At 42.7% G+C, this 27,371-nt stretch overlaps 1 protein-coding gene across 5 annotated transcripts in view; it reads left to right on the forward strand.

Moving 5' to 3' along the window:
* LOC124798357 (dTTP/UTP pyrophosphatase) overlaps positions 1–27,371 on the forward strand; it is a 102,386-nt gene that overhangs the window by 40,864 nt on the left and 34,151 nt on the right. For 4 of the 5 annotated variants that reach the window (XM_047261721.1, XM_047261720.1, XM_047261719.1 and 1 more), the window contains one exon: positions 25,038–25,141. In XM_047261721.1, the coding sequence (XP_047117677.1) occupies positions 25,052–25,141 (90 nt within the window). In that variant the 5' untranslated portion in view covers positions 25,038–25,051. Of the gene's footprint in view, positions 1–19,050; positions 19,080–25,037; positions 25,142–27,371 lie in introns of those variants that run through there. The other variant, XM_047261724.1, reaches the window with a different exon arrangement.

The following is a 27,371-nucleotide window of genomic DNA, read 5'->3' on the forward strand; positions in this document are numbered from 1 at the left end:
AGTATTTTTCTTTTTGGATTACACTGTGTGTCACACTGGCTTTTGATCATAGGTGTTGTCATAATTTTGACAGATTCTTTGTATCAGCATCTGTCAAAATTATGATAACGTGTACAATAAATAAGCTAGCATGACACACAGTGTATTTGTTGAGAAAAAAATTCTGCATTGTATATAAAATAAAATATCATTGTCACATGGATAACATCATACTGGGTAATGAAGATCTGACATTCATTTACATGTGATGATGTAAATAGAACTGCCTACAACAAACATCTCCTAAATACAAATATGTGGCTTGTGAAAATGGGCAAAGCTCAAAACTAGTCAGCCAGTAAATAAATAGCAGCTTTGGCATTTAACATTTAAAAGTGTCTTTTCTTCAATGTATGTTCATAGTGTCTTTGGAATTATGATGAAATAATCATTGCATTGAAGTGCAACTTACAAATGAAGAGGGCTGTAGGCTTTAATGATGATGAAGTCACGTACCAGTAGCAAAACCTGATCCACAAGTATGTTGTTACTGTACAGTGTTGGTAAACCTTTTCCAGACATTTTTGGTATCCATCTGCTTAAGTTTAAGTAATATGTTACATTTTTTAATCCCACAGAAGCTTGTGTATTACTTTATATATGCAAACTGTGATCTGAGGATACAATTATTGCAAGCTACTTCAAAACAACCCCCCGTGCAGGTTCGGGGGTTAGAATTGGCCTGCGGTACTCCTGTCTGTCGTTTAGGTGACTAAAAGGAATCTCCAACAATTCGGCTTTTCTGTGATTGTCCCCTCTTGTGTTTGACCTCCACCTTTTCCAAATTTCTGTTGATAGTGCGTGCCATGTGGGGAAGGACGCCCTATTTGGTGTTTTTTGTTTGTTCATCGTTCACCAAGATCTTGCATGCTACTTATTGTCATGTAGCGGGCTTTGCACCCAACGTCTTGTGGGTCGCCTACTTCTCGTCTCCTGCGCTGTCCCATCCTTCGCACCCACGACAATTCTGGACCATTTCAGCACCCGAAATCCGGTGCGGTAGCTAGTCCATCGTAGTGGGGTTGTCATGTACCCTCTTGGTGGTAGCCCCCTGACAACACAGCGATCGCACTGCTGATGCCAGTGCTGAGACCTCCCCGCGTATGCCAAGGAGTAGGTGCACATCCTTTCTGGGGCACCAGGAATCCCGGCAATGGCCATCCTGCCAGGTGGCCCTTGCTAAGGCTGGGTGGTGTCCAGGGGGAGAGCCCTGGTTGGATGGCATCAAGGCGGATGACCCACAATGAAATGGGTTAAATTGAATCAAGCTGGTGATCACTTGGCCCCAGCTATGTCAAAGCATGTAAGGAATGGTTTTGATGCTGCGACCTATGATTCTCAATCATTCCCCTCCCTGGCCACACCTTGGGAGGACTGTAGGGCAACCAGGTCTCGTGAGCTGTATTTGCCTCATTACCTGGTTTGCAGCAGGACTGACGAAGTGACCTTTCAGGAAATGAAGTCCCAGTTTTTTGTCGATCATCTTGAAGATAGGTTTGAGGAAGTGGCACCATTGTCCAAAATGTGCAGCAGGTCGATTTTAATCCAAACGATGTCCCCAGCCCAGTCAGGGGCATTGCTTGCCTGTGACAAGCTGGGTTACATCCCTGTCTCGATTACACCCCTTAAAAGCCTTAACATGGACCAGGGTATTATTTTCCATCATGACCTTCTTTTGCAGTTGGATAACAAGCTATGCGCCAACTGAGAGCGACGGGGTGTCCACTTCGTCTGGCATGTGCATAGGGGTCCCCAAGACAATAGGGTTGCTACCGGTGCCTTGATCTTGGCTTTTGAGGGTGACTCATTACATGAAAATGTCAAGGTGATGGTTCACCATTGTGACATGAAACCATACGTTCCTCCTCCTATGTGGTGCGTCAAGTGCTGGAGGTTTGGCCACGTGTCATCTCGCTGTAACTCCAGCGTCACCTGCAGGGATTGCAGTCGTCGTCTGCACCCAGGCATTCCATGTGTGCCTCCTCACACTTGCGTCAATTGTGGGCAGCTCCACTCCCCCTGCTCGTCTGACTGCCCTGTTCTCCATAAGGAGTGGCGAATAATGGAAATAAAAACCCTGGACAGGCTTACCTATCAAGATGCGAAGAGGAAATATGAAAGACTTCATCCTGTTCCAATGGATACATCATGTGCCGCGACTGAAACTTCACTGCTCCCGTTGGCGACAGCTGTCCCAGCATGTGGGCCCTCAGGGCTGCCCCCGTGTTCATGATGGGGGACACTGCTTCATCTGGTGCTCCCAAGATTCCTCCTTTGGAAGACCAACCCCCCCCCCCCCCCCCCCCCAAATTGACAAGGATGTCGGGACCCCCCTCCCATCTGGAGGTACACCAGCCTCCTCCGGCTTCTCTTGCACAGAAAGGGTCCCTTGGAAGTCTACCTTCTGAGGCATCCTCCTGCGCAACAGCTGACATCAGTCAGTGGCTCAAGGAGTCACGAGTGGCAGATCGAAGAGCTTCCCACTCTTCGTCTGTCCCTGACCGTTCTTCTGCGACTCCCTGCCAGGTTGCTCCTAAGGAGCAGTGGGAGGAGGGGAAGAAGAAGAAGAAGAAGAAGAAGAAAAAGCTGGGTAAGAAGGAAGAAGTTCAGGTTGCCTCTGTGCCACCTGTTACTACCAGCTCTGTGTCTGAGGACGATTTGCAGATTTTGGTGTTCCCCAATGACCTCAATCTGGCCCCTACCTCAGACGCAATGGCTCTCGATTCTGACTCTCCTTGGGTGGCAGTAGATGACCCAGTGGTGTAATCTGCCTCCTCCACCCCTTCACGCCTTTTTCAGCTGTGGACAATGTCATTCTCCAGTGGAATTGCAGTGGTTTTTTCCACCACCTTGCTGAGCTCCGACAACTTATCAGCCTTCACCCTTTCTTCTGCATTGCTCTCCAGGAAACTTGGTTTCTGGTTATGTGAACATGTGCCCCCCATGGCTATCGGGGTTGCTATAAGAGTCAGGCAGCTTATGCAAGTGTGCCTGGTTGAGTCTGCGTCTATGTCCTTAACTCTCTTTACAGCGAGTGTGTACCTCTTCACACAGCTTTAGAGGCTGTCACTGTTATGGGGTGGATGCCTCTGGCTGCCTCAGGCTGGTACTGTCTGCAGTCACTATCTTCCACCAGATGGTGATGTCCCACAGCATGTATTGGCTGCACTGATAGCCCAACTGCCACCACCTATTCTGTTACTGGGGGACTTTTATGCCCATAACCCTTCGTGGGATGGATTGGTGGCAACAGGCCAAGGCACTGTCTTAAATAATAGTGCCTCCACACCTTTCAGTGTGGCGCATGGCACGTACTCAGTCATAGACTTTTGGTTTGCCGCCCTGGTCTTCTACCACCTGTCCAATGGAGTGTGCATGATGACTTGTGCAGTAGTGACCACTTTCTGATCTTTCTGTCATTGCCACAGCATTGTTCTTTTGTGCCCCCCCCCCCCCCCCCAACTCTCCCGGATTGGCCTTGAATAAGGCTGAATGGGACTCGTTCGCCTCCCTTGCTACTATTGAGCCTCTTTCTCACAATGCCATTGATTCACACGATAACCACCGGCATCGTTTGTGCAGTGGAATCTGCAATTCCCTGTTCTTCCGGGTGCCCTCGGTGGAGGACTGTGCCTTGGTGGTTCCCTGAGATCGCTGAAGTGATTAAAGATTGCAGGCGGGCCCTCCAACATCATAAGCGACACCCATCACTGGAACATTTCATTGCCTTTAAGCTGCTCCGTGCCAGACCCACCGCCTTATTTGCTGACGGAAGCGGGAGTGCTGGGAAAGATACGTCTCCACCATTGGCATCTGTACCTCTCCATCGCAGGTTTGGATATCAGACCTCCGTCAGCATACCTGGGCTTTCCCTGAATGGAGCAGTCTGCACTGAATCAGACACAATTGCAGAAATCTTAGCAGAGCATTATGCTCAGAGTTCCACTTCTCCGAATTACTCGCTGGCCTTCCGCTCCCTGAAAGAGCGGTTGGAACATCGTAGCCATTCATTCCATACACGCCACTGTCGTGTAATCCCCATCGCACCCCCTTTTTACTTTATATGCAGTTTATATGGCATAGTATTTTAATTAATTTTATATTGCTTATTGTTGCGAGCACGACAGATAAAATACGATTTTCACTATTAGTTTCTGCAGTTGAAAATATTTTAACTTTATGCACTTTGACCTATTATGTGGGGATATGCACAACACTGTAAGATTTCCTGCTGTGGACGTATGATCTTTAATTTGCAAACTATTTTTATATAACACTGATCTGGCTTGTTAGATATGGAACATGGTATCATTACTGTAACTAATTATGGAAAAAAAAAATACCCTTCACTACTTTCATCTCTTGAACGCACTGAAAATTACTCCTATTACCTGTAAGAAAGTTAAAGTATTTTATGTTCACTAAATGTAAAAGCTACAGTGGGCATGAAACTAAACATATATATATATATCAGCCAGAACAGGATTTGCACAGCAGTCTTTGATCACACACAAGTTAAATTTTATCACTCATGAATTATTTACGTAACTAATAACATAATAGCAGCTGCCCATGTCCACCTGAAAATGACATAACAAAATCCACAATTACCTTCTGAAGTCTCCAGGAAGCTGAAAGAGATAATTTTAATGTACCGTTACCTGTCTGCTATATTGTGGGAAAACTGCTTTCATTCATTTAATTTGAATTTGCTGATGACTTTTGCCTGTACTACAGCTCCACTGGAATTGCAGTTGCTGAATGGCAGCTGCAGGGCACTATCCACAAGGCACAGTCTGGGCTGTAACGCACGGCTTCCAGTTTTCGGCTGCCAAGACTTGCATCAAGCATTTCTGCCGATGTCGCACTGTTTACCCTCAGCCATGGCTTTATCTTGACGGCGAACCTCGTACAGTGGTTGAAACACACCAGTTTTTGGGATTCCTGTTTGATACCTGGTTGACTTGGCTCGCTCATATTCAGCATCTTAAACAAACATTCTAGCGGCATCTTAATGCTCTTTGTTGCTTGTGTCACACCAGCTGGGGTGCCAATTGGTCTACCCTTCTATGACTGTATAAGGCATTGATTCAGTCCCGTCTCGATTATGGGAGCCTGGCTTACGGTTCGGCATCGCTTTCCGGGTTGCGGTTACTTGACCCCATACTTCACTGCGGGATCCGACTCGCAACTGGAGCTTTATGCACGAGCCCTGTGAACAGCCTACTTGTGGAGGCTGGTGTCCCTCCATTGCGGATCTGGTGCTGACTGCTGGCCGCTTGTGCTGCACATGTTTGTAGCTTGCCAGGGCATCCAAATTACCGTCTCCTGTTCCCCAGTTCGGTTGTCCGTCTTTCCGGTCAGGGTGTACGATTGCGGTTCTCATCTGGCCTCTTCTCTCTGGGCTCGAGTTTCTTCCTCTCCCGCCTCTTTTCCAGGCTCATATATGTACACCCCCACGGTGTGTGCCCTGCCCATGCCTTCAGCTGGATTTGGTGCAAGCCCCGAAAGACTCAGTCCCTCCTGAGGCCCTCTTGCTTTTACTCTTGGGGATCAGTCTGAACAATGCTCATTGCTGGATGGCTGCGGTGTTTTCACTGCAGAGCTGTTAGCCATCTCTCGTGCCCTAGAGTATATCTGCTCCTGCTCGAGTGAGTCCTTCATCATCTGTAGTGACTCCCTGAGTGGTTTATGAGCTATCGACCAGTGTTTTCCTCACCCTCATTTGGTGATGGCTATCCAGGAGTCCATCCATACTCTTGCCCGTTGCGGCCGTTCCGTGATTTTTGTGTACGCCGGGTCATGTCAGCATTCTGGATAATGAACATTTTGACAGGCTGGCCAAACAGGCTGTCAGTGAACTGACCCTGGAGATTGGCCTTTCGGAACGTGATCTCCAGTCAGTCTTGCGGCAGAAATTCCTTCGTACCAGGGGTGATGAACAGCGCACCCTGCCTTCACCCAGTAAACTTCGGGTCATCAAGGAGACTACAGGTGTGTGGTGCTCCTCCATGCGAGCCTTTCGCAAGAACTCAGTTGTTCTCTGTTGGCTACGCATTGGCCACACCTGGTTGACGCACAGTCATTTATTGCGGCGCTAGAACCCACTTCTATGTCACTGAGGATCAGCGTTGACAGTGGTCCACGTCTTGTTGGACTGTTTGCTCTTAGCTGCACTCAGGCAGACGTTTGCATTGCCTGATACGCTCCGTGCACTTTTCATGGATCATGCTGGAATGGCAAAGTTAGTTTTGAGTTTTATTCGAGCAGGGGGCTTTTATCACTCAATCTGAGGGTTTGTCTCTTTTGTGTGTTGAGTCTGGCCTTTGGCCTACAGTTTTTGATTGGCGTTCTTTGTGTGTCTCTTGGTGGGTGGCTTTTCCTTTTCTTGTTTCCATGATCGGCTAACCACTGAAAAACTGTGTGCTTTTTAATTCCCCTTTTCTGGTCTTTGTCTGTGTCTTTCTTGTTCTGTGTCGTCCCTTGTCCTCTCCGTTGCTTGTTTTTATTCGTTGATGTTTCATGGTTGTGGAAAAAGGGACCAATGACCTTTGAAGTCTGGTCCCTTCAGCCCTACAAACCAGCCAACTTCAAAACAAGAACAGTTGTATTTATTTCAAATCTTGTATATTTAGTTAACGCTGTAAGAAAAGATGGATTGCTGTTTACCATAAAGATGACACATTAAGTTGCAGATAGGTACAGTTAAGATGCTTACACAAAGCTTTTGGCCACAGATTTCATCAGAAAAAGAGAAACAGACAACATTAATTCACACAAGCAAGCACCCTTCATGAACATATGATTGCCAAGTCCAGCAGCTTGGACAAGAATCCATCTGTCACACGGGATGGAAGCAGCAACTGGAGGGTGCGGGGAAGGCAAAGAGGACAGCTGTATACGGGTGGGGCAAGAGAGGAACACTCTCTGGTTAGTGTGCAGGGACTAGGATGACAACCGGCATAGAGTCAGAAGATTGTGGGTCAGGGAGGTGGAGAAAATAGTGAAAAAGTGGGAAAACATGGGCGGGTGCATTGGCAGGGGGCAACAAACAATGAGGGTGGAAGTCAAGAATTGGGGGCAGGTGATAAGACAGAGCAGGTGGAAATTGTTGGGTGGAGGGTGTGGGGGCAGTATGTTACCTTAGGTTGAAGCTGGGGTAATTACAGGAGCAGACAATGTGTTGTAAGGATAACTCCCAACTGCACAGTTCAGAAAAGCTGATGGTGGACAGGAGGATCCAGATGGCTTGGGTAGTGAAGCGGCCATTGAAATCAAGCATGTTATGTTCAGCTGCATGTTGTGCCACAGGGTGGTCTACTTTGCTCTTGGCTACAGTTTGGCGGTGGCTGCTCAACCTGGTGGACAGCTAGTTGGTGGTCAAAACAATATAAAAAGTTGTGTGATGATTGCAGCAGAGCTGGTAAATGCCATGGCTGTTTTCACAGGTGGACCGGCCCTGAAGGGGTAGGTTAAATCTGTGACAAGACTGGAACAGGAAGTGCTGGATGGATGGAATGGGCAGGTCTTGCACGTGGGTCTTCCAGAGGGATGTGATTCTTATGGCAAGGGGTTGGGTTTGGGAGTGTCAAAGGGATGGACTAGAATGTTGTGGAGGTTGGATGGGCGATGGAACATGACTTTATGAGTGGTGGTAAAGATCTCATTTCAAAGGATGATGATAGGTTATCAAATTCCTGTAAAAGGATGTGGTTTAGTTTTTCCAGTGCAACGTGGTATTGGATGATGAAGGGTACACTCCTTTGTGGCTGGTTCTTTGGGGTCATGGGAGGATCAAGGACATGAGGAGAAATGGCATGTGGGAGATCAGTTTGTAGACTAGGTGTGAGTTAGTGCCTGTCTGTGAAAGCCTTTGTGAGACCCTCAGCATACTGGGCAACCAAGTTCGTGTTCTTTCTGGTGTGAAAGGGGTGACAGCTGTGGAATACAGGTACTGTTGGTGGCTGGTGTGTGTATTGAGGATGGAGATGTAGATGGAGCCATCAGAGAGGTGGTGGTCAACGTTTAGGAAAGTGAGAAGGACCAGGTGAAGTGGATGGGAGAGAAGGTATTGATGTTGTGAAGGAATGAAGACAGGTTGTCATGGCCCTGAGTCAAGAACATTAAGATTTCATCAATGAACCTGAACCAGAGTAGGGGTTTTGCATTTTGGAAGGCTAGGAAGGTCTCCTTTAGATTGCCCATAAACATGTTGTCATAGGAGGGTGCCATGTGGGTGCCTATGGCTATGCCTCGGATTTGTTTGTATACTTTGCTTGTCCAATCCTCATTGCACCTAAACTCTAACTGACCTTTGCAACTTGCCACATCTCCTTAAACCCCTTACCAGCACTCCACCAACTCAAGAGCTGGAACACTCTCGTAACACTGGTGTTAACCTATCCACCAAACCCTCAGCACCACAGAAGTTTCAGTCCTATCCAAAGGCCTCACCTATGGCCCTACATCCAAATTTAACCATGTTGGATCTGTCAAACTTCTACTCTCCTTCTCTCGATCCCTGTAATGGAAACACTTCTTTGCGGCCAGTTCCTCCAACCGAAACCAATCTAATTCCAAAATTAAACCCTGCCTTTCCTAGTTCATACCAGCATCCAAGTGTGATCCACTCCTAACCACCTTCTGGTTAACTTCTGGGAATTCCTTTCCTTACCTCCAACTTAGCTTCACCATTCTTCCCCAAGTCCCTTCCTCAGCACACTAACCTTTCAGCATAAGAAAGGACAACCATACACAACCTTGAAACAAATGCTGGCCTAGTCCTCCAGCCTGCAGACAAAGATTCCACCACTGTCATAATGAATCACATGAGTACCTGGCTGAGGGCCACTGCCAGTTATCTGTCTCCTCCAGTTATAATCTCTGCCAGTGTGATCCCATCCCAGTAGTCCAGCAATATCCAATTCCTGCTTAAAGCCTTAGGCCCTTCCCAGAACCCCTCCCCTGCATCCATTTCCCTTCTTATCCCTGTGTCACCTCAAACACACCTCTTCTAAATGCTCCCCCAAAATCCATAAACCCAACAACCTTGGATGCCCCATTGTGACTGGTTATTGTGCCCTCACAGAAAGAATTTCATCCCTCATTGACTAACAACTCCAACTAATTACCCATAATCTAGCCTCCCATGCCAAAGATACCAGCCACTTCCAGCATCAATGCTCCATCATCCCCATGCCATGACCTTCTGGATCCCTAATCATCACTGCTGATGCCACCTCCCTATACACCAACATCCCAGATGCACATGGGCTTATGACTATTGAACACTACCTCTCCCAACGTCCTTCAGTCTCCAAACCCAGTACCTCATTCCTCACATGAGTTACTAACTTCATCCTAACTTAGAACTACTTCTCCTTTGAATGGAAGGCATACAGACAGATCTGTGGCACAGCTATGGGCACCTGCATGGCATCCTCCTATGCCAACCAGCTTATGGGCCATCTAGAGGAGACCTTCCTAGCCTTCCAAAATGCTAAACCCCTCGTCTGGTTCGGGTCCATTGATGATATCTTCTGATCTGGACTCAGGGCCAAGGCACCCTACCTTCATTCCTTCACAACCTAAGCACTTTCTGACCCATCTGCTTCAACTGGTCCTTTTCAACCCAGCGTGCCACCTTCCATAATGCCTCCATTTGTACCTCTGTCCACATTAAACCCACCAAACACTGACAGTGCCTGCATTTAATCGTCATCCCTTTCACACCAAAAAGTCCCTCCTATACACCCTGGCCTCCCAGGGATGGCATATCTGCAGAGACAAGTACTCCCTTGCCCAATATGGTGAAGGTTTCACGAAGGTCTTCAGAGACAGGCACTTTCCTCCAGACCTAGTCCACAAACAGGTTTACCATGCAGTTTCCCCTCTCATCCCCAAACCTCCTACTACTACCAAAAATCAGCCACAAAGGTGTGCCCCATCATCACCAAATTCCACCCCAAACTGGAACAACTGAACCACAACCTTTGCCAGAGCTTTGATTACCCATCATCATGCCCTGAAATGAGTGACATTGTACCTGATGTTCTCCCACCTCCACTAAAGTGATGTTTGTCAGCTACCTAACCTCCTCAACATTCTAGTCCATCCCTATGACACTCCCAATTCCAAACCCCTGGCCACAAGGGCTTACCCCTGTGGGAGACCCAGGTGCAAGACCTGCCCAATCCACCCACCCAGCTCTTCCTATTAGAGTCCTGTTACAGATTTATCCTACCCCATCAGGGGCCGGTCCACCTGTGCAAGCAGCCATGTCATTTACCAGCTCTGCTGCAATCATAGCACAGCTTTTTATATTGTTATGACTCCCAACTACCTGCTCGCCAGGATGAATGGCCACCACCAAACTGTGCCAAGAGCAAAGTAGACCACCCTGTGGCACAACATGCAGCTGAACATAGCATGCCAGATTTCAGTGGCTGCTTCACTACCCAAGCCAGCTGGATTCTCCCCTCCACCACCAGCTTTTCTGAACTGTGCAGGTGGGAGTCATCCTTAAAACACATTTCCGCTCTTGTACTTACCCTGGCCTCAACCTATGGTAACATACTGTCCCCATACCTTCCACCCAACAATAATTCCCACCCCACCTCACCTCCTCCCCATTCTCATCTTCCACCTTTTTTGTTTGCCGCCTTCTGTCTCTCAAATCAGGAAACAAAATTCTTGGGGATGGTCTCACTGCAGATGGCAGAAAGCTGCAGATTTAACAACAGTTGATAAACATTTTTCCTATTGGTTTAGATATTAATCGGAAATATATATGGTTTTTCCATTAGAAACTGCTTGAAAAAACGTTTAAATTTTGTCATTTCATTTATAGAAGATTTGAGGAGGAAGAGCATTGAACACTCCATTCATAATCTGGCTTGTGCTCTGACTCTAATTACTGTGCTTTTGGTGGGATTGTGAACTTTTTCTATTAGCAGACTCTAATATTCGGTCGATAAAAGATAGTAAAACCTGTTCACTTGATATACTGTGCTGGAAACCAAATTCTTTATTGTCCAGTAAGTTTCAGTTGTTTGAGGTGGCTAACTAACCCTCTACAAACAACCTTCCCAGAAGTTTTTGAGCCCGCAGCTCGTGGTTGTGCGGTAGTGTTCTCGCTTTCCACGCCCGGGTTCCCGGGTTCGATTCCCGGCGGGGTCAGGGATTTTCTCTGCCTCGTGATGGCTGGGTGTTGTGTGATGTCCTTAGGTTAGTTATGTTTAAGTAGTTCTAAGTTCTAGGGGACTGATGACCACAGATGTTAAGTCCCATAGTGCTCAGAGCCATTTGAACCATTTGAAGTTTTTGAAGCATCTAAGAAGGGAAGCTGAATAATTACTTCCACAATATTACCCATTTTACATTGGAGCTTAAGAAAGCAAGTTAAATGTTTCTTCCAATGCTAAGACTATAGTACAACAAGATTGGCACATTATTAGAAGAGAGTATATGTTCTAGGTTTCGTGCACACACAGTTCTGCTGTAATATGGATAACAAGTGCATGAAATGACGTGCCATCTCCAAAGTATGGTTCTTGTGGACTAAAAATTTAAATTGCACCAGATTCACCATGAAATTGTGGTGGTTTATGGACCCAACATAGTGTTGTGTCCAGCCACAGTAAAATGATGCCAACAATTTGTCCAAGGCCATACAGACATGGGTGATACTGATTGGGGAGGAAGGCTGTTCACATTGAGGACAGACAAAAATGTCGAGGCAATCGAGGAACTGATCCACAGCATTTGCAGAATGTCATATTGTGTAAATTGCTCATTGCTCAAGGCAATAGGCATTGCTCATTCCAACATCTGAGATCATCTGGTGTATTGGAAATTGTACTTGTGCTAAAATCCATGACCACCATCATCTGCACACAAAGTCACAAGATTTGTGGCATCTATGGACTTTCTTGTGCATTACTCTGTGGGTGGAAATGATTTCCTGAGCTGCATAATTATGGACAGTGAAACATCAGTCCATCATTTCTCACCAGCACCAAAGAGGGTCTCTTTGGATTTAAGTCACACCTCTTTGCCTCTGAGAAGAAATGCGAAGTTGCATCATAAGCAGGGAAGGTAAGGGGAAATGTTTTCTTCAACTGTGAAGGAGTTGTGTACACAGAGTTTATAGCAAAGGGCATGACTATTGTTGCTGTTTTGTACTGTGCAACACTGATGTTTCTGAGCAAGGCCATAAGGAACAAAAGGGATGGAAAATTAAGCAAAAGGTTTGTTATTCTGCATGAGAATGCAACACCCCACAGGGCATGCACAGCACAGACTTTGCTTCAAAGTTTTCAGAGGGAAGTTTGGAAGCATCCACCACAGAGTTCATATCTTGCATTATGCAGTTTTTGTCTTTACAGTGAGCTAAAATAATATATGCAGGAGAAAGAAATTTACCAGTGGTTAGGATGTCCACCCAGCAGTTCTCCAATCGTTCGGTGACCAAAAATTTCTGTCATCATTACAGAGACTTGATTATTTTGTTAGAAAATAGTGTCATGTATATGTGTCATGTTAAAGTATAACACAGCATCCAATAAGTTTCTTGGCCAGCCTAAATAGTCAGCAACTTACGTTCTGATGTCCTCGCATATTTTGTTGTTGTTGTTGTTGTTGTTGTTGTGGTCTTCAGTCCTGAGACTGGTTTGATGCAGCTTTCCATGCTACTCTATCCTGTGCAAGCTTTTTCATCTCCCAGTACCTACTGCAACCTACATCCTTCTGAATCTGCTTAGTGTATTCATCTCTTGGTCTCCCTCTACGATTTTTACCCTCCACACTGCCCTCCAATACTAAATTGGTGATCCCTTGATGCCTCAGAACATGTCCTACCAACCGATCCCTTCTTCTGATCAAGTTGTGCCACAAACTTCTCTTCTCCCCAATCCTATTCAATACTTCCTCATTAGTTATGTGATCTACCCATCTAATCTTCAGCATTCTTCTGTAGCACCACATTTCGAAAGCTTCTATTCTCTTCTTGTCCAAACTATTTATCGTCCATGTTTCACTTCCATACATGGCTACACTCCATACGAATACTTTCAGAAATGACTTCCTGACACTTAAATCTATACTGGATGTTAACAAATTTCTCTTCTTCAGAAACACTTTCCTTGCCATTGCCAGCCTACGTTTTATATCCTCTCTACTTCGACCATCATCAGTTATTTTGCTCCCCAAATAGCAAAACTCCTTTACTACTTTAAGTGTCTCATTTCCTAATCTAATTCCCTCAGCAACACCCGACTTAATTCCACTACATTCCATTATTCTTGTTTTGCTTTTGTTGATGTTCATCTTATATCCTCCTTTCAAGACACTGTCCATTCCATTCAACTGCTCTTCCAAGTCCTTTGCTGTCTCTGACAGAATTACAATGTCATCGGCGAACCTCAAAGTTTTTATTTCTTCTCCATGAATTATAATACCTACTCCTAATTTTTGAAATGGATAGGTTGAAGTTAGATATAGTGGGAATTAGTGAAGTTCGGTGGCAGGAGGAACAAGACTTCTGGTCAGGTGACTACAGGGTTATAAACACAAAATCAAATAGGGGTAATGCAGGAGTAGGTTTAATAATGAATAGGAAAATAGGAATGCGGGTAAGCTACTACAAACAGCATAGTGAACGCATTATTGTGGCCAAGATAGATACGAAGCCCACGCCTACTACAGTAGTACAAGTTTATATGCCAACTAGCTCTGCAGATGAAGAAGAAATTGAAGAAATGTATGATGAAATAAAAGAAATTATTCAGATTGTGAAGGGAGACGAAAATTTAATAGTCATGGGTGACTGGAATTCGAGTGTAGGAAAAGGGAGAGAAGGAAACATAGTAGGTGAATATGGATTGGGGGACAGAAATGAAAGAGGAAGCCGCCTGGTCGAATTTTGCACAGAGCACAACATAATCATAACTAACACTTGGTTTAAGAATAATGAAAGAAGGTTGTATACATGGAAGAACCCTGGAGATACTAAAAGGTATCAGATAGATTATATAATGGTAAGACAGAGATTTAGGAACCAGGTTTTAAATTGTAAGACATTTCCAGGGGCAGATGTGGACTCTGACCACAATCTATTGGTTATGACCTGTAGATTAAAACTGAAGAAACTGCAAAAAGGTGGGAATTTAAGGAGATGGGACCTGGATAAACTAAAAGAACCAGAGGTTGTACAGAGATTCAGGGAGAGCATAAGGGAGCAATTGACAGGAATGGGGGAAATAAATACAGTAGAAGAAGAATGGGTAGCTTTGAGGGATGAAGTAGTGAAGGCAGCAGAGGATCAAGTAGGTAAAAAGACGAGGGCTAGTAGAAATCCTTGGGTAACAGAAGAAATATTGAATTTAATTGATGAAAGGAGAAAATATAAAAATGCAGTAAGTGAAACAGGCAAAAAGGAATACAAACGTCTCAAAAATGAGATCGACAGGAAGTGCAAAATGGCTAAGCAGGGATGGCTAGAGGACAAATGTAAGGATGTAGAGGCCTATCTCACTAGGGGTAAGATAGATACCGCCTACAGGAAAATTAAAGAGGCCTTTGGAGATAAGAGAACGACTTGTATGAATATCAAGAGCTCAGATGGAAACCCAGTTCTAAGCAAAGAAGGGAAAGCAGAAAGGTGGAAGGAGTATATAGAGGGTCTATACAAGGGCGATGTATTTGAGGACAATATTATGGAAATGGAAGAGGATGTAGATGAAGATGAAATGGGAGATATGATACTGCGTGAAGAGTTTGACAGAGCACTGAAAGATCTGAGTCGAAACAAGGCTCCCGGAGTAGACAATATTCCATTGGAACTACTGACGGCCGTGGGAGAGCCAGTCCTGACAAAACTCTACCATCTGGTGAGCAAGATGTATGAAACAGGCGAAATACCCTCAGACTTCAAGAAGAATATAATAATTCCAATCCCAAAGAAAGCAGGTGTTGACAGATGTGAAAATTACCGAACTATCAGCTTAATAAGTCACAGCTGCAAAATACTAACACGAATTCTTTACAGACGAATGGAAAAACTAGTAGAAGCCAACCTCGGGGAAGATCAGTTTGGATTCCGTAGAAACACTGGAACACGTGAGGCAATACTGACCTTACGACTTATCTTAGAAGAAAGATTAAGGAAAGGCAAACCTACTTTTCTAGCATTTGTAGACTTAGAGAAAGCTTTTGACAATGTTGACTGGAATACTCTCTTTCAAATTCTAAAGGTGGCAGGGGTAAAATACAGGGAGCGAAAGGCTATTTACAATTTGTACAGAAACCAGATGGCAGTTATAAGAGTCGAGGGACATGAAAGGGAAGCAGTGGTTGGGAAGGGAGTAAGACAGGGTTGTAGCCTCTCCCCGATGTTGTTCAATCTGTATATTGAGCAAGCAGTAAAGGAAACAAAAGAAAAATTCGGAGTAGGTATTAAAATTCATGGAGAAGAAATAAAAACTTTGAGGTTCGCCGATGACATTGTAATTCTGTCAGAGACAGCAAAGGACTTGGAAGAGCAGTTGAATGGAATGGACAGTGTCTTGAAAGGAGGATATAAGATGAACATCAACAAAAGCAAAACAAGGATAATGGAATGTAGTCTAATTAATTCGGGTGATGCTGAGGGAATTAGATTAGGAAATGAGGCACTTAAAGTAGTAAAGGAGTTTTGCTATTTGGGGAGCAAAATAACTGATGATGGTCGAAGTAGAGAGGATATAAAATGTAGGCTGGCAATGGCAAGGAAAGCGTTTCTGAAGAAGAGAAATTTGTTAACATCCAGTATAGATTTAAGTGTCAGGAAGTCATTTCTGAAAGTATTCGTATGGAGTGTAGCCATGTATGGAAGTGAAACATGGACGATAAATAGTTTGGACAAGAAGAGAATAGAAGCTTTCGAAATGTGGTGCTACAGAAGAATGCTGAAGATTAGATGGGTAGATCACATAACTAATGAGGAAGTATTGAATAGGATTGGGGAGAAGAGAAGTTTGTGGCACAACTTGACCAGAAGAAGGGATCGGTTGGTAGGACATGTTCTGAGGCATTAAGGGATCACCAATTTAGTATTGGAGGGCAGCGTGGAGGGTAAAAATCGTAGAGGGAGACCAAGAGATGAATACACTAAGCAGATTCAGAAGGATGTAGGTTGCAGTAGGTACTGGGAGATGAAAAAGCTTGCACAGGATAGAGTAGCATGGAGAGCTGCATCAAACCAGTCTCAGGTCTGAAGACCACAACAACAACAACAATTTTTCTTTTGTTTCCTTTACTGCTTGCTCAATATACAGATTGAACAACATCGGGGAGAGGCTACAACCCTGTCTTACTCCCTTTCCAACCACTGCTTCCCTTTCATGTCCCTCGACTCTTATAACTGCCATCTCGTTTCTGTGCAAATTGTAAATAGCCTTTCGCTCCCTGTATTTTACCCCAGCCACCTTTAGAATTTGGAAGAGAGTATTCCAGTCAACATTGTCAAAAGCTTTCTCTAAGTCTACAAATGCTAGAAACGTAGGTTTGCCTTTCCTTAATCTTTCTTCTAAGATAAGTCGTAAGGTCAGTATTGCCTCACGTGTTCCAGTGTTTCTACGGAATCCAAACTGATCTTCCCCGAGGTTGGCTTCTACTAGTTTTTCCGTTCGTCTGTAAAGAATTCGTGTTAGTATTTTGCAGCTGTGACTTATTAAGCTGATAGTTCTGTAATTTTCACATCTGTCAACACCTGCTTTCTTTGGGATTGTAATTATTATATTCTTCTTGAAGTCTGAGGGTATTTCGCCTGTTTCATACATCTTGCTCACCAGATGGTAGAGTTTTGTCAGGACTGGCTCTCCCATGGCCGTCAGTAGTTCCAATGGAATATTGTCTACTCCGGGGGCCTTGTTTCGACTCAGGTCTTTCAGTGCTCCGTCAAACTCTTCACGCAGTACCATATCTCCCATTTCATCTTCATCTACATCCTCTTCCATTTCCATAATATTGTCCTCAAGTACATCGCCCTTGTATAGACCCTCTATATACTCCTTCCACCTTTCTGCTTTCCCTTCTTTGCTTAGAACTGGGTTTCCATCTGAGCTCTTGATATTCATACAAGTGGCTCTCCTTTCTCCAAAGGTCTCTTTAATTTTCCTGTAGGCGGTATCTATCTTACCCCCTAGTGAGATAGGCCTCTACATCCTTACATTTGTCCTCTAGCCATCCCTGCTTAGCCATTTTGCACTTCCTGTCGATCTCATTTTTGAGATGTTTGTATTCCTTTTTGCCTGTTTCACTTACTGCATTTTTATATTTTCTCCTTTCATCAATTAAATTCAGTATTTCTTCTGTTACCCGAGGATTTCTACTAGCCCTCGTCTTTTTACCTACTTGATCCTCTGCTGCCTTCACTACTTCATTCCTCAAAGCTACCCATTCTTCTTCTACTGTATTTATTTCCCCCATTCCTGTCAATTGCTCCCTTATGCTCTCCCTGAATCTCTGTACAACCTCTGGTTCTTTTAGTTTATCCAGGTCCCATCTCCATAAATTCCCACCTTTTTGCAGTTTCTTCAGTTTTAATCTACAGGTCATAACCAATAGATTGTGGTCAGAGTCCACATGTGCCCCTGGAAATGTCTTACAATTTAAAACCTGGTTGCTAAATCTCTGTCTTACCATTATATAATCTATCTGATACCTTTTAGTATCTCCAGGGTTCTTCCATGTATACAACATTCTTTCATGATTCTTAAACCAAGTGTTAGTTATGATTATGTTGTGCTCTGTGCAAAATTCTACAAGGCGGCTTCCTCTTTCATTTCTGTCCCCCAATCCATATTCACCTACTATGTTTCCTTCTCTCCCTTTTCCTACACTCGAATTCCAGTCACCCATGACTATTAAATTTTCGTCTCCCTTCACAATCTGAATAATTTCTTTTATTTCATCATACATTTCTTCAATTTCTTCGTCATCTGCAGAGCTAGTTGGCATATAAACTTGTACTACTGTAGTAGGTGTGGGCTTCGTATCTATCTTGGCCACAATAATGCGTTCACTATGCTGTTTGTAGTAGCTTACCCGCATTCCTATTTTCCTATTCATTATTAAACCTACTCCTGCATTACCCCTATTTGATTTTGTGTTTATAACCCTGTATTTGCCTGACCAAAAGTCTTGTTCCTCCTGCCACCGAACTTCACTAATTCCCACTATATCTAACTTCAACCTATCCATTTCCCTTTTTAAATTTTCTAAAGAGGTTTAATGATGGCATACTTAAGTCTATCTGGGACAGTTTCTTGTTGCAGTGATTCATTAAAGATGTGGCAAAGTATCCCATTTATAGGATAACAGCAGCATTTAGGTATTTTGATTGATATTTTATCAATACCAGTGAAGGTTTTTATTTTTTGTTTCTATTAATTATCTTCTCAGTTTCATTTACAGTGACCAAGACGTTTGAATAAAATTCGAGAGACCCATTTTCATCAACAAAGCACTTACATTTTAGGATGCAGCTGACAGGAAACAATCATTGAAAATTTTTGCGTCGTCTTAGCTTTTATTAAAAATAATCCCATTATGTTCAACTTAACTGATTTTTGCTATCCTCTGAAATTTTCCTGGTTGTCTTTTTATCGTACTCATATTTTATTTATTTTATTGTTGGAAGCATCAACTTCAGACTGAGCAGACAAACTATGTGCCTTTCTCAGAATGACTTTTACAATATTTCAGTATAAGTTGTAGTAAACATAAAAAAGCACATGAAAGTGAATCTCATCACTTTACTTGAATGATGGCAGTACTTTCAGAATCAATGGTCTCAAACATCAGAACCTCATACAAATCCAGCTCTCAGGAAACAGTTCAAGAGAAACCAACTCCAAGTGTTGTGAGATAATGAGCATTGCACTCTCATTTAAATATATGGTCGAAAGAGTCAGCCTACAAGAATTGTGAAACGAACCCTGTTGTTCAGGACCGCAAGCCACAAAGAGCGCAGATTCACCACGAGATGGCGAAACTCACAGGTGTGTATTGTCTATTGAGGCCTAAGCACAATGGTGTGTGAGTGAGACAGATGAGAACCTACGTCATAGGGAACTCAGTAGAAGGTTTTTGTGGCCAAGGAGACATAGCAGTCTTAAATATGGTGGACCTAAGATCGGCCATAAAGGGAAACATTTATGAAAACTATTTAATTCTGTAGTAATGCAGGGAATCGAGCCACAGTAATTTTAATGTGCCATCCTCCATATAGTTTCATGGTGATCCTAATAAAAGTTGAGTATTGATCATATCTATAATACACTCCTGGAAATGGAAAAAAGAACACATTGACACCGGTGTGTCAGACCCACCATACTTGCTCCGGACACTGCGAGAGGGCTGTACAAGCAATGATCACACGCATGGCACAGCGGACACACCAGGAACCGCGGTGTTGGCCGTCGAATGGCGCTAGCTGCGCAGCATTTGTGCACCGCCGCCGTCAGTGTCAGCCAGTTTGCCGTGGCATACGGAGCTCCATCGCAGTCTTTAACACTGGTAGCATGCCGCGACAGCGTGGACGTGAACCGTATGTGCAGTTGACGGACTTCGAACGAGGGCGTATAGTGGGCATGCGGGAGGCCGGGTGGACGTACCGCCGAATTGCTCAACACGTGGCGCGTGAGGTCTCCACAGTACATCGATGTTGTCGCCAGTGGTCGGCGGAAGGTGCACGTGCCCGTCGACCTGGGACCGGACCGCAGCGACGCACGGATGCACGCCAAGACCGTAGGATCCTACGCAGTGCCGTAGGGGACCGCACCGCCACTTCCCAGCAAATTAGGGACACTGTTGCTCCTGGGGTATCGGCGAGGACCATTCGCAACCGTCTCCATGAAGCTGGGCTACACTCCCGAACACCGTTAGGCCGTCTTCCGCTCACGCCCCAACATCGTGCAGCCCGCCTCCAGTGGTGTCGCGACAGGCGTGAATGGAGGGACGAATGGAGACGTGTCGTCTTCAGCGATGAGAGTCGCTTCTGCCTTGGTGCCAATGATGGTCGTATGCGTGTTTGGCGCCGTGCAGGTGAACGCCACAATCAGGACTGCATACGACCGAGGCACACAGGGTCAACACCCGGCATCATGGTGTGGGGAGCGATCTCCTACACTGGCCGTACACCACTGGTGATCGTCGAGGGGACACTGAATAGTGCACGGTACATCCAAACCGTCATCGAACCCATCGTTCTACCATTCCTAGACCGGCAAGGGAACTTGCTGTTCCAACAGGACAATGCACCTCCGCATGTATCCCGTGCCACCCAACGTGCTCTAGAAGGTGTAAGTCAACTACCCTGGCCAGCAAGATCTCCGGATCTGTCCCCCATTGAGCATGTTTGGGACTGGATGAAGCGTCGTCTCACGCGGTCTGCACGTCCAGCACGAACGCTGGTCCAACTGAGGCGCCAGGTGGAAATGGAATGGCAAGCCGTTCCACAGGACTACATCCAGCTTCTCTACGATCGTCTCCATGGGAGAATAGCAGCCTGCATTGCTGCGAAAGGTGGATATACACTGTACTAGTGCCGACATTGTGCATGCTCTGTTGCCTGTGTCTATGTGCCTGTGGTTCTGTCAGTGTGATCATGTGATGTATCTGACCCCAGGAATGTGTCAATAAAGTTTCCCCTTCCTGGGACAATGAATTCACGGTGTTCTTATTTCAATTTCCAGGAGTGTAGTTTAGGATTTACTGTTAAAGTGACATTAACAAGTTGTGTAACAAAGACCTGAATGCTAAAATCTAAACTGTTTGGTTGATCTCAGTGACCGATATTTCCTATAGAAGCACATCATTAAAATGACAAATGTTGTAAATATCAACTCTGTAACATTATTTGTTTAAAAGATATAGTAAATTTAAATTATCAGTATTTTTAGTTAAGCATCAGATCATCATTTCGTCCACACAAAACACATGTAACGATGACAGCATGACACCTTATTGAATCATTAGGTAGTAGAATATTTGTTATAAAGTTGAATGCATAATAGTTTCTTTTGTTCTTTATTTATTTATTTATTTATTTATCAGAAAGCACATTGGTGCAAAGCTACTGACAAGAAGGAAATTGTATTGGTTTTATGTAAAAGAATTTAACGTTTATTATGTAATGGATATTATTGTTACTTTATTTAGAACATGAAAGTGGTCTAGCTTTGATTATTTAAATATGTTAAAATGTGAAATAATGTAGAATAAGCTGTAGCCAATCAGATGGACAGTTTCAGGAAAGGGAACTGCCCTAGTCAGTTGAGCGAGGATATTTGGCGCGTGGGCAACGCAGCCAGGGACAGGCGGAAGGAGTGCTGGTGCAGACGCGAAAGCAAACAGTTCTGGTCAAGCCACCAAAGGGGACAGTTCGGATGGAGATGGGAAAATGGATAGTTTGTCTGGAGGGACCAAAGGGTACAGTTCTGATGCAAACACGAGAGCGGGTGGTCAGTCTTTAGGCAGCTAGGAAGAGGAATGACTTAGCAAATTTCGCATTGTGTGGTATCGCGGGACTTAGTCTCTGAGTGGTGAGCAACCACGCGCCTGGTGTGAATTGTAACTTTTCGCTTAGATAACTTGTATTCTGCAATGAGGTTGTGAATGATCAAACTGTGTCAAGTGGATATGTGCTCAAGTGTAACAGTAATTCTAAATACATCCACTTTCGCTATTAGTTTGCTTTCTGAATAAGCATTATTCTAATCAAATTGCAACTGTCTGGCCTACATCATTTATGGGTCGTTAATTTAGTCCCCGATATTATTATTACTGTTATTACATGCTATGTTAACTTTGTATTTCCCAAATTTGCTGTCAGCCAGACAATTTAACCAAAGGGTCACAAGAGTCCAATTTAGGGCATGTAATGCGACATGTGCAGTTCAACCCATAGACAAGTTTGAGCCAAGACATTTTGACGAAGAGGAACCACACGTGAGCCCGAACATCTTTGGAATGATAGCTCACAGTGTGAACGTAAAGAAGTATTAAACAAAATAAAAAATAATAAAGCTCCAGGAGAAGACTTGGTCAAGCTGTTTACATATGCTAGGAGTCATTTATAGAAATATTGGTAAACTTTTAAAATATGTTGACCGATGACCTCGCTGTCTGGTCTCCTCCCCCAAACAACCCAATCTTAAATATGTTCTTGTCAGGAGGAGATATACCTGGGAGCTGAGCTAAGTCAATTTTCATCCCTATCCTCAAAATAGAAAGCTGGAAACATTGTGAAAACTACCAAGGAATAAGCTCGTTGAACCTCACATATAAAATTTTTTGCCACCATCATCAAAAATAAATTCCCCACACACTATGAACCCATCTCCATGAGGTGCAAAATGGCTTTCCAAAAGGAAGATCATGCTGTTATCTGTATTTTTCCCTGTAATTACTAAAAGAAAAAGAGAGAATTGAACCAAGAAGCACACATATTGCTTTTCCTGACTAAAAAAATGAAGTTGATAACAAATTACAAATTCTTGCAGATGATCATGTTCCCCAGAAACTTATCAAAAATATGCACAAAATCTACAGAACAAATTGAATCTGTGCTAAGAAAGGGACGAACCTGAGGCATAATACAAGCCAGGGACATGGCCTTTCACCACCCTATAATGAAGTCAAATGCCACATAGCTTCATTCAGATCAACATTAAGACAACGTCAGATGCCTTACTTTTTGCAGGTGGTGTAGTTATTGCAGCATCTTCAGAGAATGACCCTGCAACCTGTATGCAATTTAAAAAAAAAATAACAACCTGGACATCAATACAAAAAATGCAAAGACTGTGACCTTCAGTGGAAAATACTCAATACAAAGTAAGATTTGTTTGGAAAATAAAATTGTGGAAAGTGTGAACACATTCATATATTTAGACTATAAACTATGCTTTCTGGAAGAAACAGGCTAGCTGCAAAAGCCACAAGATGTACAAAAAGAATTGTTGTCATTGATAATGTAATGAAACCATTCCAGTTCCAGAAGCACATGAGAATAGACCTTTATAAGATCTTAGCAAGTTCTGTGTTGTGCTATGGAAGCATGGACAATACATGTGAAAAGATAAATAATATTCTTGAGGTGTGCAGCTGGTTACACCAAATGAGCTCGCTCAGAGAATGAAGATGTGTTGAAGAGACTTAAAATAGAGCCCGTCACATACTATATAAAAATTAACAAAACAGCTGGAGGAAATATCTAAAACAAATGAGCTCAAAAGAGGATCCCAAAATTCATTCCACACTACCACTCCAATTGCTGGAGAGCGCAGGATCGATCAGTGGAAAGATGGCAGGAGAACTTTTTGATGATACTGTAACCCCAAAAGGCTTAGCACATTGGAGGAGGAGGAACTTTTACTGTGTGTGTCTTTCAGGCAAACTGCATTTTCTGAGTGAAGCAAACAGGCCTCACTTTCTGTTATACAAAGTTTTGAACTGTTTATATCTTAAAATTTGATTAAACTCATCATCTATGTTTTCAACTTTATAGATTGAACCCCAGTCCATATACTGTAAAGCACTTATGAAACTTTTAAGATTTTCATCTGAAAGTTGTAATACAGAAATAAATTTTGATATGTGGAATAACACCTCTGATAATAAAGTAATTGGGCATATTGATCAGAAAGACTGTTTAAAATATGCTTTATTATTATTTTTTGGCTTCTGGTCCTGTCAATGAAAATGTTGTCAAGAAAAGACTTTACTAATCAGTGACTCCTGTTTACAATAGCAATGAGATGAACTGTATGAGATCATCCTATTTGATATTTTCAGCTAGTAATTTAGAAGATATTCTATTTTTTTCAAGAAAATGTTGTTTCCCTACAGCAGCCCTATATATTTGTGAGCATAGTGATTACTGCATTTGCATTTTTGACAAAGACACAAGCTTCATTGTGTTACTGTATGCAGTATTTGCTTAAAATTGCCAATCTGTACACTATATTTTCTCTGACATTTAACTCCATCTATCAACAAACATTTTCTACTGTAGTGGGTTGCTGTACTGTAACCATCCAGCTTTAGCATGTTTATTCATGTTAGCCAGGAGTATCCAAGCAAATCTAGTGTTGCTGCATTGTGTTGCATTTCATGCCAGAAAATATATAGTGTTGCAAAGCAGTGTGAAATTGTGCAAAAACATCAATGCCAAATGAAGGAATAGCTCAAAATGTGCAAGCAGTTGACTCTTCCTGGTGTAAACAAAATTCAGACATAAAATGACACCATTGATGATGTTTTATATCAACAGAACAAAGGTGTACAGTGATAAAAATTTGCGTTTTGAGAAAGTTGCACAGAATAATTATAAATCATACACATACAGTAGCTCCAACAGCTTCTCCCATCATGTGAGTTACATATTGTGGGCAGTGTGAAAATAAATAATTTGAAATATAAAAAAATGACTACTTGCATAGCTTAACAAATAGTGCTTTAGCTTCATAAACAAGAAGGTGAGGCAGACTGAATCTGTATACCATCCAGCTTTAACGTGATTTTAGGTGGCTTCTCACATTTCTTATGCAAATGCTTGAGCTGTTTCCATATTTTCACCTCTAAATACAAACAGTGACATGCTAAAACACAAGGAACATACTATTCATGTTTCACAGTCAGTGGCTTTCCCTCCATTCTTAATGTAAATCACAATGTAGTAATATGGATGGTGACTAGCTACAGTAAATAATAATAGCTAAATTTAGGATGGATGAGTGCACATCATGTGTGGATCCTGCAAATGGAAGAAGCAGGTCCAATTGGAAAACAAGCAAAGAAATGTCAGAGAAGCATAAAGGTACAGAACCAACATATGTGCGGTTGTACTACTGTTACACCTATCACAAATTTAATTACATCTCTGGTGACTATGCTTTGAATTTTATTTCCGATTATAAGTCAGAAATTAATAAAGGATTCTTTCTTTTCTGTAGGTTAGCAGATAAAAATGCTAGAACCTATTAAACATGTCCTCAACAGTCAAAGGATTGTGTTGGCAAGTACATCACCAAGACGTCAAGAGATACTAAGCAGTATAGTAAGTAAAATCAATAATCTGTTTTCCCAAACTGTGTGATTATTCCGCTTGTAAGACGGTCTTTTTATAAAGCAATCAAAAGAAATTTTCTTTCCCATTTATATCCTTGCTTACAGGGGCACAATGAAACATAAATTTAGATTTAATGCACTTTCAATCCCTTGACTTTAATGGATGTTTCTGTTTTGTGTTCTTTTTACAGTTGACAGTATTCTTCTTCTTTTCTTGACTTACTGCATGCCATGGTCACCGAAAACAATTTTGTATAATATAAATTGTTTAATCATCTGACTGAATTTTGGAGCTTCTGTTACATTATTTTTTTCCCACAATTTGTGGAATAAATATGGGTTGTGGACTTCTACAGCAGGACACCAACCGTTTCCCTTTTCTTCATTTATCCAGCTAAGTTTAATCACATATGTGTTTCATCAATATATTCCACCTTGTTAAATCTAAGTCATAAAAGATTCATGTTTAGAAATAAGTGAGACCTACTGTTGGTGCCAGCCTGTCTAGATAGGTGAGCACGTTAACATAACATGACTGGGATTCAGGGAATTCTGTGTTTTTAGCCTTGCATTGAAGTTTAGTTTTATTGAGTTTTATAAATCTCAAAGTTCTAGTTACTTAATATTTCAGAGTGTGTTAGTTACGTGAATATTATTCCATATAAATTATTGATGTTTAAAAACTCCAGTTGATTTACTGCTTATAGGTAGTATGTCTTAGCTGATAACAATTTTAGGAAAAACAACTATTAATTTATCAGGAGCTTCTTGGCACCATCTTGCTCCTCACAAACCTGGAATTTTGAGGGATTTTTTTTTTTGTCCAAGTTTGTGCACCCACTCCGATGATACACAAAGACTCATACATTTTGAAAATGATCTCACACTCAAACATGTGCTTTGCTCTAGACACAGACAGATGGGGCGCAAGAATTCCATCCTGAGGGGAAGGGGCAGCATCAAGGACATCTGTCACTAACATTGTTTCAGCTCATATAACAGTTCAGCCCATAATCAAACAGGACAAGGCAATGATGAAGATGAAGAAGAAGAAGAAGAAGAAGAAGAAGAAGAAGAAGAAGAAGACTGTTGGTGGCACATAGATGTTTTAATGAGTCTGAGAAAATAAAGAACAGAGAATCATTTGGTGTTTTATAGATGGCAGAATCTATAACCAATATTTATGAATTGCTTGTTTTATATTGTAACAACAGAACATTCCAACTCCAAGACCTCTTGAGAAATTCATTCCTATTGCTGTAAAAGATTGCTCAAGGAACAAGTGATACTGTTTATAGACTATTTGCACTGAAATTGAATTTCACTATTAGACATGATGTTATAGTTTCCCGAGTATGTTGAATAATTTTGTGTGGCGTACTTACGCAAACACAGCTAGTTGCATATTTTTCTGCTTATTTCTGAAGTGTCAGAAATGTGGAGGTGGATGGAGTACAAAACTAAAGTGGAAACTCGTTGAAAGTCTTCTTTTAATAATAATAATTTTGTGAATTTGTTGACTCATAAGATGCTCCATTAGGCACAGAAATGGCTTCCAGCATGTGGATTGAATGCTGAAAGTTTGTGGGAATCTATTTTGTACTATTTCGTGTGTGAGATCAAATATTGCCACAAAAGACGATAACTGTGCTTGTCAACAATCTTTGTTTTGTGAATAAAACTGTCTAGATTGCTTCATAAATTTCTTTAGTTATGCTGTTTTGGCTTCTACTGTAATCAGATATCAAAAAATTGTAGAACTTGCAAAGCAAGGTTCAGTGACAGCATTAAAAACATATGTCTAATTGGGGCATCAACTAGCAAATTGCTAGCAGGAAAGCCTGGAGAGAATGGAATAGCAAGGAGGACCCAAAAAAAGGGAAGTTTTTCAAGGAAAAAAGAAGACACCAGCCCAAACGATTGAAAAGGAAGCAGCCAGAACAATTAAATGGACCGGAAGACAGAGGATGAAACAGGGAGTGGATGAGTTTGATAACAATTTTAGGAAAAACAACAGTTGAGACTTTTTGAGAAATTAAATTAGAATCTGACTGGATACAGGAGAAGAGAACTGTTTATACAAAATAACTGTGCACACTTACAGAGCACTTTTATGACTTGCTGAAGACAAACGCAAATTGGTGTGTGTGTGTGTGTGTGTGTGTGTGTGTGTGTGTGTGTGTGTGTGTGTGTGTGTGAGAGAGAGAGAGAGAGAGAGA

The sequence above is a fragment of the Schistocerca piceifrons genome, chromosome 5, assembly GCF_021461385.2.
Source record: "Schistocerca piceifrons isolate TAMUIC-IGC-003096 chromosome 5, iqSchPice1.1, whole genome shotgun sequence".
In the NCBI taxonomy this organism is placed as follows: Eukaryota; Metazoa; Arthropoda; class Insecta; order Orthoptera; family Acrididae; genus Schistocerca; species Schistocerca piceifrons.